Genomic DNA, 16563 nt, shown 5'->3' on the forward strand with positions numbered 1-16563 from the left:
AATTAGCATTTGTAACAAGTTCCCAGTGATGCTGCTACCGGTCTGGGAACCACACTCTGAGAATTACTGGCCCTACCTACATTTTCTAAGTTCTGTATAGTGTTCTTGAGTTGTTAAGGAGCTGTTGGATTTTGCCTCGGGGGCTGTTCTGATGGGTGTTAGGTGAGGAGATGTGTACAGTGGAGCCAGCAATAGAAAAACTTTTATTTTGGCTGGACCATCACTGCAAAGCAGAGACAGAGTTTAATCAGAGCCATAATTGTTACACTGCTTAAGAATTCCAGTTTTCTCTAGTGTATCTCATTTTACTGTGAAGAGATATTTACTGCAGAAAATTTTTGTAATTAAAGCATATAAGTATAATCAATTTTGGCTTATGGGAACACTTTTCTAGAAATCAAAATGTATACTGGCATCAATGTACAAATATTCCAGAAACCAATATTAAACAATTTATGAGGTATTCATTAATATTCTAATACATTATTTTCAGCATCTCATTCAGGAATGAGCTGAGGCTTTCTCTGTGAAGACTCAGTGTTCCTATTACTGAAATGACCCAAATGTAACACAGCAGTCAGTACAACCTATCTTCCTCATTCTGCTCCTAACCACATAGATAACCAAACAGTATTCATTAAGTTTGCAAATGGCATCACACTGGGAGAGAAATTACCACAAAGGAGAGAAAAAAAACCTTAAATACCACATGACCTTGATAATTTGGAGCAAAGGAGAGAAAATATAACAAACATTATCAAAGTGGAGTACTTACATTTAAAGAGAAAATCCAAATTACAAAATAAAAGGAAGGTCATTATACATGCAAATTTGTCCCTTATTTGTTCATCTATTCAGCAATTTATTACTGAGCACATATTACATGCCAGGCTCTGGGGATAGAGTGGTGAACAAAACAGACATTGTTTCTCACTCGGGGAGCTCACAGAACAAGGGGGGACAGGGGCCTTAAGGAAATAAATAAAAAACTTCCAGTTGTGATAAGTGTTTTGAAGGGAAAAAGCAGAGTAATGTGAAAAAGAACAATTGATGTGTGAGAGAAGGAACTATTTAGAGTAGAGTGGTTAGGGAAACCTCTCTGAGATATGAGCTGGAAAGCAATGAGAAGCAATTTGCTTTCGAAAGAAGACTGTTCCAGACAGAGAGGACTGTCCAGGCAGAGTGAATATCCTGTGCTAAGTCCCTGGGCAGGAAAGGTCTTGGTGTTCTCCTGGAACTAAAAGGAGGCAGGTGTGGCTTCAACATAGTGGACAAGAGAGGTTGAAGAAAGATATGAGGTGGTAGAGAGATGAGAGCAAGGAGAGAGAGAGATGAGGCTGGAGAGAAGGCATCCAGGGTAAATATGGCTCACGAGCATAGTAACATTTTCAAGCAGGAGTTGGCAAACATTTTCTGCAAAGGTCCTGTATTAGTCAGGGTTCTCTAGAGGGACAGAACCTAATAGTACATATATAATATATAAAGGGAAGTTTATTAAGTATTAAAGTACGCAGTCACAAGATCCCACAATAGGTTGTCTGCAAGCTTGAGGAGCAAGGAGAGCCAGTCCAAGTCTCAAAACTGAAGAACTTGGAGTCCGATGTTCGAGGGCAGGAAGCATCCAGCATGTGAGAAAGATGTAGGCTGGAAAGCTAGGCCAGTCTCCCTCTTCATGTTTTTCTTCCTGCTTTATATTTGCTGGCAGCTGATTAGAGCGTGCCCACCAGATTAAGGGTGGGTCTGCCTTCCCCAGCCCACTGATTCAAATGTTAATCTCCTTTGGCAACACCCTCACAGACACACACAGGATCAATACTTTGTATCCTTCAGTCCCATCAAGTTGACACTCGGTGATCACAGGGCCAGCGTTTAAGCTTTGATGAGTCGTAAGTTCTCTGTCACAACTATTCAGTTCTGCAGCTGCAGCACAAAAGTAGATACAGACAATACTTAAATGAATACAGGTAGCTGTGTTCTAATAACACTCAAATATTTACCAAAACAGGCAGTGGGTGGACTTGGCCTACAGGCCAAATTCTTTTAGTTGCCAACCCCTGAAAGAATAAAATCGGGCACAATACTATCCTAGGAAACAAGTAGGAGCAGGACACTCACCTTCCAGATGAGTCAGCATTAGTCAGATCATCACTGAATGAATGTCTTCCTTGCGCTCCACACTTAAATGGCATATGATAAAACTCGCATAGCTTCTAAAATAGTGATGATTAAAGGTTTGGAAAACTGGCCAAGTAAAAAGTTTAAATGAGCTGATGTATTCAACTTAAGCAACAAAGAAGAGGTAATAAAATAGTTTTCACATGTTTTAAGTGTTATTTTGCTAAAGATTGTCCAACTGTTTATATGTTCACTGAGTGGAAAGACATGAGAATTGAAGGGAAGAAAAAAGCGAGACATGAGAAGGAAATGGAACTGGAAGAATATAATGATCTGACAAGGTAAACACCTGTAAACAATGTGCCCTATTGGTTCTCCTCACTGCCTCCATGGCAGAATTTTCTGTCCAGGAGTAAAAGATGGTTTTAATCAATGTGGTTTAATATACCTCATTTTAAAGGAACACCATAGTGTATAATTTTATCAAGCAAATAGTTGCCCATAATTAGTCATCTTTAAAACATCACATTTTCCTTTTTTTTTTCCAAAAAAAAAAAAAAGCCATATTATATTGATCAGTTACTATAAGCCAAGTGTGCTGGGCATTTGACATGCATCATCTTGTTTACTCTTCACAATACTCCTAGGAAGTCAATACTATCCCCATCCTCATTTTACTAAAAATGAAGTCAATACTATTCTTATCTTCATTTCACAGAAAACTTAGACTAATATTACTAAATAATTTGTCCAATGGCAACTAGCTAATAAATGGTAGACCCAATTAATTTTATTTTTTAAGTAAGTCATAGTAAATGAGGAACAGCTGTATTTACACTTCTTTTTAAAATAGCACTGAGTAATATTTATCATAAGATCTCTACTTTTTAAATCAAGAAGGCCAAAAATTAGAATGCACTTTTGACTAAAGTCAACATAGCTTATCCACAGCTCTATAAACAATAATTTCTACTTATTGTCTACATGTGTTATGTGAAGAGGCTGAAATCTTTGAAAACTCTATAGATTCATTTTTCCAAGCTCTCATAGGGTCTTTTGTAGTATTTAGGGTTTTACATGTCTTTAAAAAGAGGAAGCATGGTTATTTTCTCATTTCTTTGATAGTTCTGATATCTAAAGTATTTGCAGGTCTGTTTTTGCTGTCTTTTATTCTGTTGGTTCCTACTCTTGGATTGTTATAAGCTGCTCATTTTCTTTCAGAAAATTTATTGTGAGACTTCTTTGAGGCCTAGGATAAAGGCATATTCCTCCAGAGAGGACTGGAATTTACTTCTGCCAAATGCTAGGAGGCACTACCGCTTCAAGGCCAATTTAAACAACATTTACAACCTGTGGTTTTATTGGACTGCAAATCTGGGAGGCTGGGTTGCAAATCTGTGTCAAGATTAGCTTGTGGTAATATCTCAGGGATAGCTTTCCCTCTTTCTGTCACTGCTTGGTGCCAAGGTAAATATCCTTGCACTCTCTTGGAGGAGGGTATGAGGTGAATTTTCTTCCAACTTATCCTTATAGTTTGAGGTCCTAGTATTATGAGCAGATGGGTCTTCTATTAACCAAGAGCCATCTGCCCTTTGCTCTTGGCTCCTGGGAGAGGATCTCTAAGCCCTTGGAATGTACTGCCCAATATGAATGCCATTGTGTACCTGAGAGCCTGGTCCACACCAATAGCCTAATGATGTGATTTCGAGTTGAGGCTGTGAGTCACATGGTATCAGGTTGAGCTCTAGAGGGGCTGTAGACTAAAGGTCAGTTTTAAGGCAAGAAGCCAGGTCTAAGTAACTGAGCCCCAGTAAAAACTGGAAGCCATGGCTCAGTTGAGCATCCCTGGTTGACAATACTCTGTGCACATTTTCTCACATCCTTGCTGGGAGAAGTTGGCACTGTCCATGACTCGGCTGGGAGGGGGCAATGGAAGCTCCGTATGTGGATTCTGCTCCATGTGTCTCTGGCCTTGGCAGATTTTAATCTGTATCCTCCTGCTATAATAAATCACAGCTGTGAGTATAAAAGCTTTCAGTGAGTTATGTGAATCCTTCTAGCAAGGTTTCAAGTTTGTGGCTATCTTGGGGACCCCAAACTTGTAACTGGTGTCAGAAGTGAGGGTGGTCTTGGGGACTCCCCTACCTCTGCAGTTGTTTTCAGTAGAAAGTGGTTGCTTCAGTGGAAAGGTGGTCTGATTACTCAGCCAGCCACATAGAAATGGAAGAGTCTGTAGTAATTAGGAGATGCAACATTTTCCTGCCTTTAGCCTGTGTTCCATATCTGTTTCACCTAACTTGAGCAGTATGACTGAACTAATTTTAATTGAAATGTCAGAACAGGCTTTTATGAAATTCAGATGTAGTCAAATATTGACTAGATAGTTTCTCAATAAAACAAATGTTATCATATGTGTATGCATCTATATATAAATGTAACATATACATTTATGGCTATATGTGTGTGAATATACCCAACAAAATAGCACTGGATTGAGAGTCAACAGATGTGAATTACACATATAGTTCCAATCCTGCCACTTCCTAGCAATGTCAACTTTGGTGATTCACTTAAATTTTTTGAGTCTACCTCCTCATAAACCCAGTCACCTAGGTCAGGGTTCTCAGTGGGGATGATTTTGCCTACCAGGGGCCATGTTGGAAATTGATGGGGCTACTTTTGGTTGTCATAATATTTGAGTGCCATTGGCATTTGGGAGAAGCCAGGGATTCTAAATTTTCCACAATGCAAAACACAGCACTGCCTATCAAAGAATTGTTCCACATCCCTCACAAATATTGGATGTTTTGTCAGACATTCCTATAGGTGAGACAGCTTTTTATAATTATTTGAGCCCAGAATCTAACTTTGCTTTATGCAGAAAAATGAAGTATGTTTTTGCATGATTTTAATACACATGGAATTTTCCAGATTTACAACTACCATATAATGAGGGGAGATTTCACTTTGTTTGGATTGGCACTTTCCCTGGGATGTCGCTAGAGTGAGTCACTGAGACCACCCACGTGTGTGAGTCTGCACGTGCAGCTGCACATGTGTGGTGTAGGCATAGACTGCTCCCCAGGTCTTCCAGTGTGGTCCTAAACTGAGCATTCCCATATTAAAGTGGAGAGTATTTATTATAAATTACTTTCATTTCTCCTCTGTATTGTAGGTGGTGCATTATGTGTGCCTGTAGGTTATAATATCTGTGGAATTAATTTCAAAAGAAATTAAACTTATTCCTCCCATCTAACTGAGTCTTTGTCCCCTTTGACTATCATCAGTTTGATTTTTTTTTAGATCAATACTACAATATGGTGAATATGGCTAATAATTGAGTACTGTATAGTTCTTTTTTCTTTTTTTTGAGATGGAGTTGCACTCCGACGCCTAGGCTAGAGTGCAGTGGTGTGATCTCGGCTCACTGCAACCTCTGCCTCCTAGGTTCAAGTGATTTTCCTGCCTCAGCTTCCCAAGTAGCTGGGATTACATGCATGTGCCACCATGCCTGGCTAATAAATTTTGTACTTTTAGTAGAGACAGGGTTTCATCATGTTGGCCAGCTGGCCTCAAATTCCTGACCTCAAATGATCTGTCCATCTCGGCCTCCCAAAGTGCAGGGATTGCAAGCGTGAGCCACCATGCCTGGCTAATTTTTGTATTTTTAGTAGAGAAGAGGATTCGCCATGTTGACCAGGCTGGTCTTGAACTCCTGACCTCATGTGATCTGCCCACCTCGGCTTCCCAAAGTGCTAGGATTACAAGCATGAGCCACCACACATGGCCCAGTACTGTATATTTCAATATCACTAAAACAATAAATTTCAAATTTTCTTATCACAAAAAAAAGTGAGCTGTTTGAGATGATAGATATATTATTTCACTTGATTTAATTATGGCACATTATATTTAAAAAATGACATCACTTTGTACCCTATAAATACATACAATTTGTCAATATATAATTTAAAAAATAATATCTATGGATTTTATTCTGTGTGGCATCCTAGTATCCTGTCAGATTTGCCCCATGCCGATTGCACACACACAAGAAAAGTAGAAAATGATTTAGGATCCCCTTTTTATGAAAAAATATCCACATTGTTAAGAATATGCCAAGGTACATAACTCTGTAAACTTTCTTCCTGCCTTCACTTCAGTTAATTAGCCTAGTTTGGGCTTTGCGCAGTAAAAAGCTCTGGATATGTTTCTAAGCCACCCTGTTCCACTTGGCTTCATAACTACCTACTCCTTCAAGATATGGTCTCTTATCAAGGATCATCTTCTGGTTCAGAGAAGAAAGGGGCCATTAAGGTCATTTTCAAAGGTAGCCTCTACTCAGGACCAAGTGATTGTGTCTTCATTTCAGCAAAATGCATTTCAGTAGACTTACTACTAAGTAGTGACATCACACTAATATGAATAAGACCGGGTCATTCATCATAAAAGTCTTGTAGTGTAACTGGGGAGAAAGTCTTCAACCCAAAAGGCTATGACATAATGCAGGGAATGTGAGGTATAAGCAAATGCTATGGGGGACCTGGGGGAGTAACTCATTCGACCTGAAAGAATGAGGAAAGGTTTTAAGAAGTGGGATGGGTTTGGGCAGAGGTGTTTCAGGCAGGGGCACTTCATTAACAAGGTGTGAAGAGGAGAATAGAAAGCATGAAGGAGGCCTCAGGGGAGTCTGGCTAGCATGCTCAGAAAGTTAACATCAGTGAGGAATTGTGGGCAAAAAGGCCAGAAAGATAGGTTAGGACCTGTCTTAGTCAGCTCAGGCTGCTATAATAAAGCACCAGGGACTCGGTGGCTTACAAACAATAGAAATTTATTTCTCACAGTTCTGGAGCCTGGAAGTCCAAGAGCAGGGCGCCATCATCGTTGGGCTCTGATGCAGGCTCTTTCCTGGTTTGCAGATTACTGACTTCTTGTTATGCCCTTACGTGAGGGAAAGAAGACAAGAGGGCTCACTGGAGTTTCTTTTATAAGGTCTCTCATCTCATTCATAAGGGCTCTTCTGTCATGACTTACTTGCCTTCCAAAAGGCCCCACCTCCTAATACCATCTCATTGAGGGTTCAGATTTCAATACATGAATTTTAAGGGGACAGAAACATTCAGTCAATTGCAGGATTCAGTTGTGGAGGACCTTGAAAGCCAGGCTGAGAGGCCTGGAGAGAATCCTGCATGTAAGAGGGAGCTATGAAGTTTGGAGGAGAGTGACATGATCAGAGTCCTGGTTTTGGAAAATTTTCTAGCCAGCAACTGCAGGATGCATTGGGGCTAGGAGGATGTAGGGAGAAAGGGACTTTGGTAAGTTGGTAGTTGTGACAATGCCACCAGGTAGGAATATGAGGGTGGGAAGCAGAGAAGAAGCAGTCATACTAGAATAAGAGGGCAGAGAGAGACTCACAGAGGAGGAGGATTATGAGGAGGGGCTGTACCTTGATTCCAAGGGTTCTGACCTGGGTGCCTGAGCATCTGGCGATGATGCCGTAACCTGGATACCACCTTCAAGGGGAGGAAGAGATAATGAGCTTGGTTTTTAGATCAGTTGGATTTGAAGGGCAGATACTATGTTCATATGGAGATGTCCAGCACACTATTAGAAAAAGAGGCTGAGTGCTCTACAGTTTCCAAAGTATCTATCACTTCTCTACTGCTTTTTCCTCCTCTGAAAAAAGGCCCTCTTCTCTTTCTCTGTCCCAGCTGAAGGCTATAGATAGCACTGTGGTTAACAGTTCCTGCGGAACTCAGCCATCCTAGAATCACATACTATTTCTGCCTCTCTCTAGCTGTATGACCTTAGGTGAGTTATTGGATTTCTCTAAGCCTCATCAGTTTCCTCACATATAAATTGGTGATAACTAAAGTATCTTCTGTATAATGTTCCCACAAATAAATTAATTTAGCCAGCTAATACCTGGCATATTGGAAATGCCTAAAAATATCAGCTGTTAGTAAGCCAAATTATTTGCCATTCCACGAACACACCCAGAACTTTCCTTCCTCCCGTCATTTGTCCCTGCTGCTGCTCTCCACTTACAATGCTCTCCAAAGGAACCGACTCCCAGCTGTTCATCTTACTCTCTACACAAGATCCTGAAATCCTACTTACTCTTGACTCTAGGAGCCAGGGTTTGAATTTGGAATTATCCATGAGATTGGAAAAGCTTGCACCCTCACTGTGATGATTAAAAAAGGCTTGGCTGGCTTAGAAGGGGAAATCCAGAGTTTATCCTATTACAGCAAATACTGTCATGCTGTAGGGCTTTCCTAAAACCTTTTAACAGAGGGATCATATAGCAAAGCACCTCACCAAAATAAAGCCTTTATCAGAATATAAAAAAGGAGAAAAGAAAATTTGGGAAACCCCAAACAAATGTGATAATGTCTAATGTTTGCTACTGTTTTTTTGTGGACAATTGAATACTTGGCACCTCTATTTTGGATTCCTCTTTGGCAGCACTTTCCCAGGCTAAAAATGCTACCAGCCAGTTCTTCCCGGCTACCTTCCACCTATGCTTTGTTTTGGCAAGTGTAACTTGCCTGAGAGCTGCAGAAATGCTACTCTGTACGGAGCTGATGCCAGACTGGAAAAGACATTGTTCTCTGTAAAATTAAGATAAGAGATTTTGAAGCAGAAGGGCCAATCTGCTTCAAACTATAACTTTAACAATGTTTTTAAGTTATCTGAAACAGTAGCTCAATGTCATTCTCTGGGTTTCTACTTATTACAGTATCTTTCTTCTGTTTTAGAACAGTTCCTATAGCAATATAATGAAAATAACCTTTTTTTTTCAGCCACAAAGAGAGAACTATAAATTATTCCTCACCCTAGTTTCCTTTCAGCACATACAAAAGCCAGTGCTTGCTCTGCCCCAATAAATCAAAGCTTTAAAAAGGGCAAGGCAGCTAATCAGAGAACGCAGCTTCTACTAACTAGACAATACATTTCTGTGTCTGTCATCTTTGGAATTAATAAGAGATAAAGGGCCACTTTACACAAAGTTTCCAAACCAGGTCAAGAAACAGTCAGGACGTAGAATGGACTTGTAAACCTGGTCATTATATTCATCTAAGACCATATAATCTAACAAGAAGTGAAGGTTCATCTGCATTTTACACATGAGCAAATGTCTTCCATACATTTCCAACAGGACAAAAGACTTAATCGTTTTATTTTTGAAAAGTATATTTTCAAAAAAGAAATGAATGTTTTTAGTCTGGGAGGAATAAGGAAAATGTCTCTTAGAGGAAGTGATATTGGAAATAAACCTTAAAGGATATAGAACTTTTAACAGCCAGAGAGATTCATAAACATTTCGTAAGAATGGATTAACTCAAATCAATCATACCCTATTGACCCAACTTTTCTACTTTTCCAATATGAACGTCCCCAGTAGAGTAATTAATGAAGCCAACATTTACTGAATTCCTTCTCTGCATTAGGCATCGTGCTAAGCACAAGATTAAGAAGATGAATAAAATACTGGACCTGCCCTCAAAGAGCACCCACCCTTTAAAAAGTTCACCTGTTCCTTAATTTTATTACATAAAATAAAACACAAGAATCATTATAAATTGATTCCCAAGTTTAGTTGGAAGCCCCACCTGAAAGTTTTGTTCCACAGCAATTTTCTCAGTAAAATAAAATTGAATGACCTAAGATACAGAGAAGACAGCTTTCCCAGGATAGAAAGGAGTTGCAAAAATCAACTCAATCTAACATACTTTCACCAAAGCCATAGTCACAAACTTAAAGTTGGTAATGCTACATAACTGCTTTAAAACTAAAAGAGAACAAGAATGGTCAAAGCTTGTGTTATAGCACTTCTATAAAGGTAAAATAGGCAAAAAAATGTAATTAAATTTTAGTCCCAGGTTGAACCCACACAGTGCTAACACCTGAGATTTCTGCCCTGAATCTATTTACATGCAGGACCAAGAGAACTTCTGGGAGAACCTCATTTTGGAAGAAGAGATAATTCTGCACTTGGGTTTGGTTCAAAAATGGTGTTTTAGCATTTGAGTATATGGTACTCAAAATTTGTTTTCAAGTCTAGCCCCTGGGCTGGGATGATAATTTCAAATTTTAAAACATTAAAAAGAGCAGCTTTCAATAAGAAACTATAATTATAGACATTGGGGTGCAGGGAAACACCCATTTTGGGATCTGTGTCACAAAGGGCAACACATGGTGGAGAGGATCAACCTTCTCCTTCCATCTATACCCTAGACAGTGAAACTTTGGCTTATTGAAGTTTCCAAGACTGTTTCACTCTTTTGCTCCATTGGAGACTTCCAGGTAGTAGAGGCACCTACACCTCATATGGGGCAGTAGTGAACATCATCAGCACCAAATGATGCTGGAGAAAAAAAGGAATAAAGTGACAGATGCCATGAGGTAAATGATGCATACGGGCACCCCAGAAGGCACCCTAGACATAATTAGAGAGTATTTTGCAGGTAGCGGCAGGACTTTCAATAGTGAGGATAAGAATCAGATAAATAGGGTTTATTCCTGCTCATTTCACCTCATTGTCTACTCCCCTATGTTCGGCTCCATACACACAGGTTACTGAAATATTAGATCCTAATTCATTTCAAGAATGTGTTGAATTATTCTTTAAATAGAAATAAAAGTGCTCACTTATCTGAAATTTAGTAACATAGTCAACAACTTCTTTCCCATCATGGTATTTCAGGTGGAACACTGAGATTTTACACTGGGGTGATCCCATAGCATAATTCTGAGAAGGAAAATGCATGGGGAAATATGAATAGAAGGGAGGAGGACTGGTTCACCAGGGAAGATGCTTTGCCTTGTTCTCCTGAGAACCAGTGACACTGAACAAAAAGATTCCTGGTACTTTTGGAAATTATATAAAAAGTATATTGAACTTTAGTCCAGAGGGCATCCCTGTCGGACGCCTGGTCAGAAACTTCTGTGCTGGATTCCTTTCCTCACTTAAAGATTTTTGCAAAAGCTTTTCTGCTTGCAAGAGAAGATTCTGAAAAAGATCTCATTTAAAAATATCTGTATGAAAATGCTTAGAATGGGTTGTCACGTCCCTTGTTAGAGCAAAGCTGACTGGAGATGGAAAACTATGTATTCCGTTGTATCTTTAATGGCCTTCACAAATAATTAAAAGTAGAATAGAAAAAAAAAAGCACTGACAAAGCTATTTGGTCAAGACATTTTTTGACAGTTTTTTGGAATTGGGAAACTTCTCCTTGTTTTGCAACAAAAGGTCTTTTCTTCTTCTCCTCAACCTACCTTGTGTTCTGCAACCAGATTGGTTTTTCTAGTGCATCACTTATATGTTATTCTCCTGCTTAAAACTTCAGAAAATCAATTCCATAGGGGATGACAAGGAGGGGTGGCAGAGCAGCAAATTCATAGAGTAATCACTGTATCTAAAATGTATTGCAAACTGTGTGCCAGGTGCTGTTCTAAACATTATGCATGCATTAACCCATTTAATGCTCGAATAACCCCTATGAGACAAATGCTATTTTTTTTTACCCCATTTTAAAGATGAGCTTAAATAACTTGCTCAAGATTGCACAGGTGGCATTTCAACCCAGGCAGGCAGATTCTAGAACCCTCTCACTCTTAACTACCGCATCTACATTTTAGAGCTCAAAAAGCCCTCAAGGCTACAAAAAATATATATTTTCTGTTCATGTTGTGCTTGAGCACTGAGAAGTCAGAAGGAAGGGGAATGTTCTGCAGGTTCATGATGGCATTCAAAGCTTTCCACGATCTAACAAGAACTCTTTCCTATCTTATTCACAGTCCATTCTCAATTCCTCCAATCCAGCCAAATGTTCTTACTATTTGAAAGTTTTTTCAAATAGTAAGGCAGCAGTCCTCAACCTTTTTGGCACCAGAGATTGGTTTTGTGGAAGACAATTTTTCCATGGACCTGTGGTGGAAGGGGGATGAAACTGTTCCACCTCAGATCACCAGCCATTGGTTAGGTTCTCATAAGGAGCACGCAACCTAGATCCCTCTCATATGCAGTTCAGAACAAGGTTCACCTCCTATGGGAATCTAATGCCACCTGATCTGACAGGAGGCAAAGCTCAGGCAGTAATGCTTCCTCACCCTCCACTCACCTTCTGCTGTGTAGCCCAGTTCCTAATAGGACACAGGCTGGTACCGGTCCATAGCCCAGGGGACCCCTGATGTAGAGAACATCCTTGGCTTGATGGAATAAAGGGAAAAAAAGTAAACACAAGCATTGAAACTTACTCTTCTAAAATTGCCAGGAGCAACTGTCACGGGATTGGAAAGATACATAGGAAATGTGTTTTCTTTATCAAGTTCTGTTTGTTTCCTGTAGTGATTTTTAACACACACATTTCTAACTTACTGGTGATTTCATTCGAAATTTAAAAAAATTTCAACTTAATTTTCTCATGATATCAACAATAAATATCTCTTGCCTGTGCTAGACAAAGTGTCTATGCTTGGCCACTATTTTGTTTCTTCTTGACATCATCACTTTTCAGATGGTATTGAATTGAAATGTGGAATTTTATTTCAATTCTTTTGTTACATTATGCACCTTATTTCAAGAATTTTTTAACATTGGCACTAAACAGAGTATGTATAATCAAATGAACAATTCAGAGAATTTATAGTGCCCTATATTGAGTTTATTATTCAAAATACCGGTATTTGGGTCTAGTGTGGTGGCTCATGCCTGTATCTCAGCACTTTGGGAGGGTAAGGCGGGTGGACCACTTGAGGCCAGAAGTTCAAGACCAGCCTGGCCAACATGGTGAAACCCTGTCTCTACTAAAAATACCAAAAAAAAAAGAAAAAAAAAAAAAAAAAAGCTGGGTGTGGTGGCAGGTGCCTGTAGTCTACTTGGGAGGCTGAGGCAGGAGAATCACTTAAACCCAGGAGGCAGAGGCTACAGTGAGCTGAGATTGTGCTACTGCTACTGCACTCCAGACTGGGCCACAAAGCGAGACTCTGTCTCAAAAAAAAAAAAAAAAAGGGAGAGAGAGAAAAAACAAACAAACCCTGTATTTGGAGGAGACAGTAACAGTATTTATTTATTTTTTTTTCCAGAAAGAATAGTGGGCTGGGCGCGGTGGCTCACACCTATAATCCCAGCACTTTGGGAGGCCGAGGCAGGCAGATCACTTGAGGTCAGGCGCTCAAGACTAGTCTGGCTAACATGGTGAAATCCCATTGCTACTAAAAATACAAAAATTAGCCGGGCGTGGTGGTGCACGCCTATAATCCCAGCTACTCGGGAGGCTGAGGCAAAAGAATCGCTTGAACCCAGGAGATGGAGGTTGTGGTGAGCCAAGATGGCGCCACTGCACTCCATCCTGGGCAACAGAGAGACACTCCATCCCAAAAAGAAGAAAAGAAAGAAAAGAAAAGAATATTGGATGGTATACTTTCTGAGTCCAATATGTACTACTATGGAACTTGAAACTAATGATGACTAATTTTGATACTTATATCACCATCCTATGAAGAGAAAGTTTCAAGTGAAGGGGTCACACAGTGATCAACCCCAGAGTGTGGGTTCAGGAAAGGGAGCACAGGAGTGATCAAAGCTGGCATTTCTGGCTCTTCTTCCTAGAAATGCTATTGCCTAGGAAGAGGGGAAGAGGGTATGGGAAATGTAAGGGAAGGTACAGGTCTGAGAGACCCTTTTCACCAAAGACTGTTTCCTTTCACTGGTTTCCAGTGAAAAAAGAGAGAAGATTCCATTTTTTTTGTGGGCACTTATAAAGCGCTTTCTATTTACAATTTCTTTCCCAGACCCTTTTCACCAAAGACTGTTTCCTTTCACTGGTTTCCAGTGAAAAAAGAGAGAAGATTCCATTTTTTTTGTGGGCACTTATAAAGCGCTTTCTATTTACAATTTCTTTCCCAGACTCTTTTCACCAAAGACTGTTTCCTTTCACTGGTTTCCAGTGAAAAAAGAGAGAAGATTCCATTTTTTTTGTGGGCACTTATAAAGCGCTTTCTATTTACAATTTCTTTCCCAGTTTCAATATGCAGAAAGCCTGCCATGTTCTTTTTAGGCTGGGAAGGGTACTGGGCAGAGGGTGACAATTCCTGTTTTCCTTGAGTTTAGGAAGAGTTCAGCCAGAACCTCCATAGAGGCAATCTACTGCTGCTACTGCTTGAAATTAAGTTAACCACTTATGGTGTTCATGATTTAGGTTTTTGTTTTTTTTTTTTAAGCAGATTTACTGAAATTTGCAACCAAAACACAAATAGAGTGCATACAAATTATGACAACAAAAATCATTTTCATCTTTTTTCTAAAATAAGTAATAAAATAGAAAATAGTTTTAATCTATGAAATGTTAAAAAGGGATCAAATAAAAATATTGAAATATTTATAGAAAGAAACTAATCAGGCTGTGTATAATAGGGGAGAAAGGTGAATAAAGAAAATGTCCTCATCTGGCCAGCAGTTGTCATTCTGACCAGAAAGGCTGCCAAAGGTCCCAGGAAGGCTACTAAAAGACACGACTAGGACACAAATTCTGCACTCTGCTTATTGTACCTTGTAACCAAAGGATCCTAGAATAAGGGTGGCCTTGAAAATGGGTTTCATAGTTTATATGTAATGGGATTGAGAACAAATTGATTTAGTTTATTCCAGAATGGAAATAGGGACATATTTTTAAAAGAATGGTAGTACAGTTTAGATGTTTTTTAAAATGTTGTTTTGAACAATTATGTGTTTGTCATTCTTCTTAAAACTGGAGGATTTACCTCTTATGACTGACTTCCATTAACTCCCTCTCACTTTTTCTCCCAGATTAAGTTTTGATGATGAGCTCTGATTCAGTAGATGAAATCTCAAATATATCTTACAATGTAAAATGTATCATAAAAGGTAAAACGTATCTTAAAATGTAAAAGCATCTTAAAATGTAAACCAAGAGAAATGGTTACATTAAATCATATTGAGTGGTCTTGCATATTTAAGATTTAAGAATGTGTAGAACTCTTAAATAAGCATCTAGTGTGACACACTCCTCTGATGGGTAACATTAATGGTGATTCTTCTCTAACTATAGACTAAGACGTACCAATCATTCCTACATTCCTGAATAACAACGAAATGTGGATCTCAATTAATATTTGTTATACATTAGGCGCAAAAACAAACGTACAGGAACAGCAACTAGGCTGGCTTTATCATGCAAAAGGAAAACTATTTAACACTGTCAGCACTTTTTACAACAGTGGCTACTGAGCAGACTTAATTACCAAAAGGCCTGCACAAGGCCAGTTACATCAGCATATCTGGGTCTAATCGGATTCTTTTTTCTGGTATCTATGGAATCAAACACGCTTTGCTAATATCGGTGGATCCTTGTTTAGTCAAGCTACTTTTGGCAAAATGATGCAAGGCTGCAGTTTGTATGTGATCCGTTGGCCTTTAACAATGCAGCGCTTGATGGAATTGAATTATTTTAACCATATATAGTACCATACAGTATACATACACTTTAAGCTCAATTGAGCCATCCCTGTCTGAAATAGCACCTAATCTTTCTTAACCCATCTTTGTCTTATTGTGCTTTGCAGAAATTATATATAATAATTTTGTGATAAAACATAGTACTTGTTTTTGTCTGCTTCCTCCATGAGAATGTAAGCTCAATGAGGGCAAGGACTTTGTCTTATTATCTCTATCCGCAGTACCTGTAACTATGCTTGAAATGTAGTAGATGTTCTAAAAGTCCTCACTGAATGAACAAACCTATATAGGTCTGCCAAAATGAGTGGCCGACAGAAGTTTTCAACAGGTAATTCTACTGTAACTTTATACTAGATAAAAACAAGTTCACAGAACCACTTGTTTACAGCAGATTTTAGAGACACAAAAAAGGGACTAGAAATTTGGTGTTTTACTAAGAGGTCCTTGGTAACCAATGCATGTCTGCATTCTGTGGTATCCTTATCTAAGAATGCTACTGAATAGATTGTGGAATTATACTCACCAGACAGAGGAGGCTAATGTGGAACAACTTCCAAGGGTCAACATTAATATTGTACAGCCTGCTTCAATTCTGTCTAGCCCTCCCAGGATGGTTTAAAATGAAATTTAAATGTCTTTAATGCTACCCCTGTGTCTTTGTTTCTGTGCATGTGTCTCATACACACCAATTCACTCACCCACAGCAACAAAAAGAAAGAGCCATTTCCCTTTTCCCTTCATGCCCTATAGCCCCAAAGTAGACTCTCACAGGTACAGACATGTTACCCCTCAGACCTACCCAGTGACTAGATGTAAATAACTCACTTTGAGCACGGGCTCAGCTGTGCTGGCCCTCCCTTCCCAACTGTGGAAGATCCAATGGAGACCTGTTGAGCTTGGGAACTTCACCATGACAAGATTTACGTGATTCATGACAGATGCAATTTAAAGCAAAGTAACTATAG

At 39.2% G+C, this 16563-nt stretch overlaps 1 protein-coding gene across 2 annotated transcripts in view; it reads right to left on the reverse strand.

The window, feature by feature from the left end:
* Window positions 1–32: 32 nt before the first annotated feature.
* Window positions 33–16563, reverse strand: part of UBE3D (ubiquitin protein ligase E3D) — a 185922-nt gene continuing 169391 nt past the window's right edge. Inside the window, exons 11-13 of one of the 2 annotated variants that reach the window (XM_054492809.2) lie at window positions 7562–7628; window positions 6958–7056; window positions 33–1920 (exon numbers count right to left, since the gene is read on the reverse strand). In XM_054492809.2, the coding sequence (XP_054348784.1) occupies window positions 1763–1920; window positions 6958–7056; window positions 7562–7628 (324 nt within the window). In that variant the 3' untranslated portion in view covers window positions 33–1762. The remainder of the gene's footprint in view (window positions 1921–6957; window positions 7057–7561; window positions 7629–16563) is intronic. The other variant, XM_054492810.2, reaches the window with a different exon arrangement.

The sequence above is a fragment of the Pongo pygmaeus genome, chromosome 5, assembly GCF_028885625.2.
Source record: "Pongo pygmaeus isolate AG05252 chromosome 5, NHGRI_mPonPyg2-v2.0_pri, whole genome shotgun sequence".
NCBI lineage: Eukaryota > Metazoa > Chordata > Mammalia > Primates > Hominidae > Pongo > Pongo pygmaeus.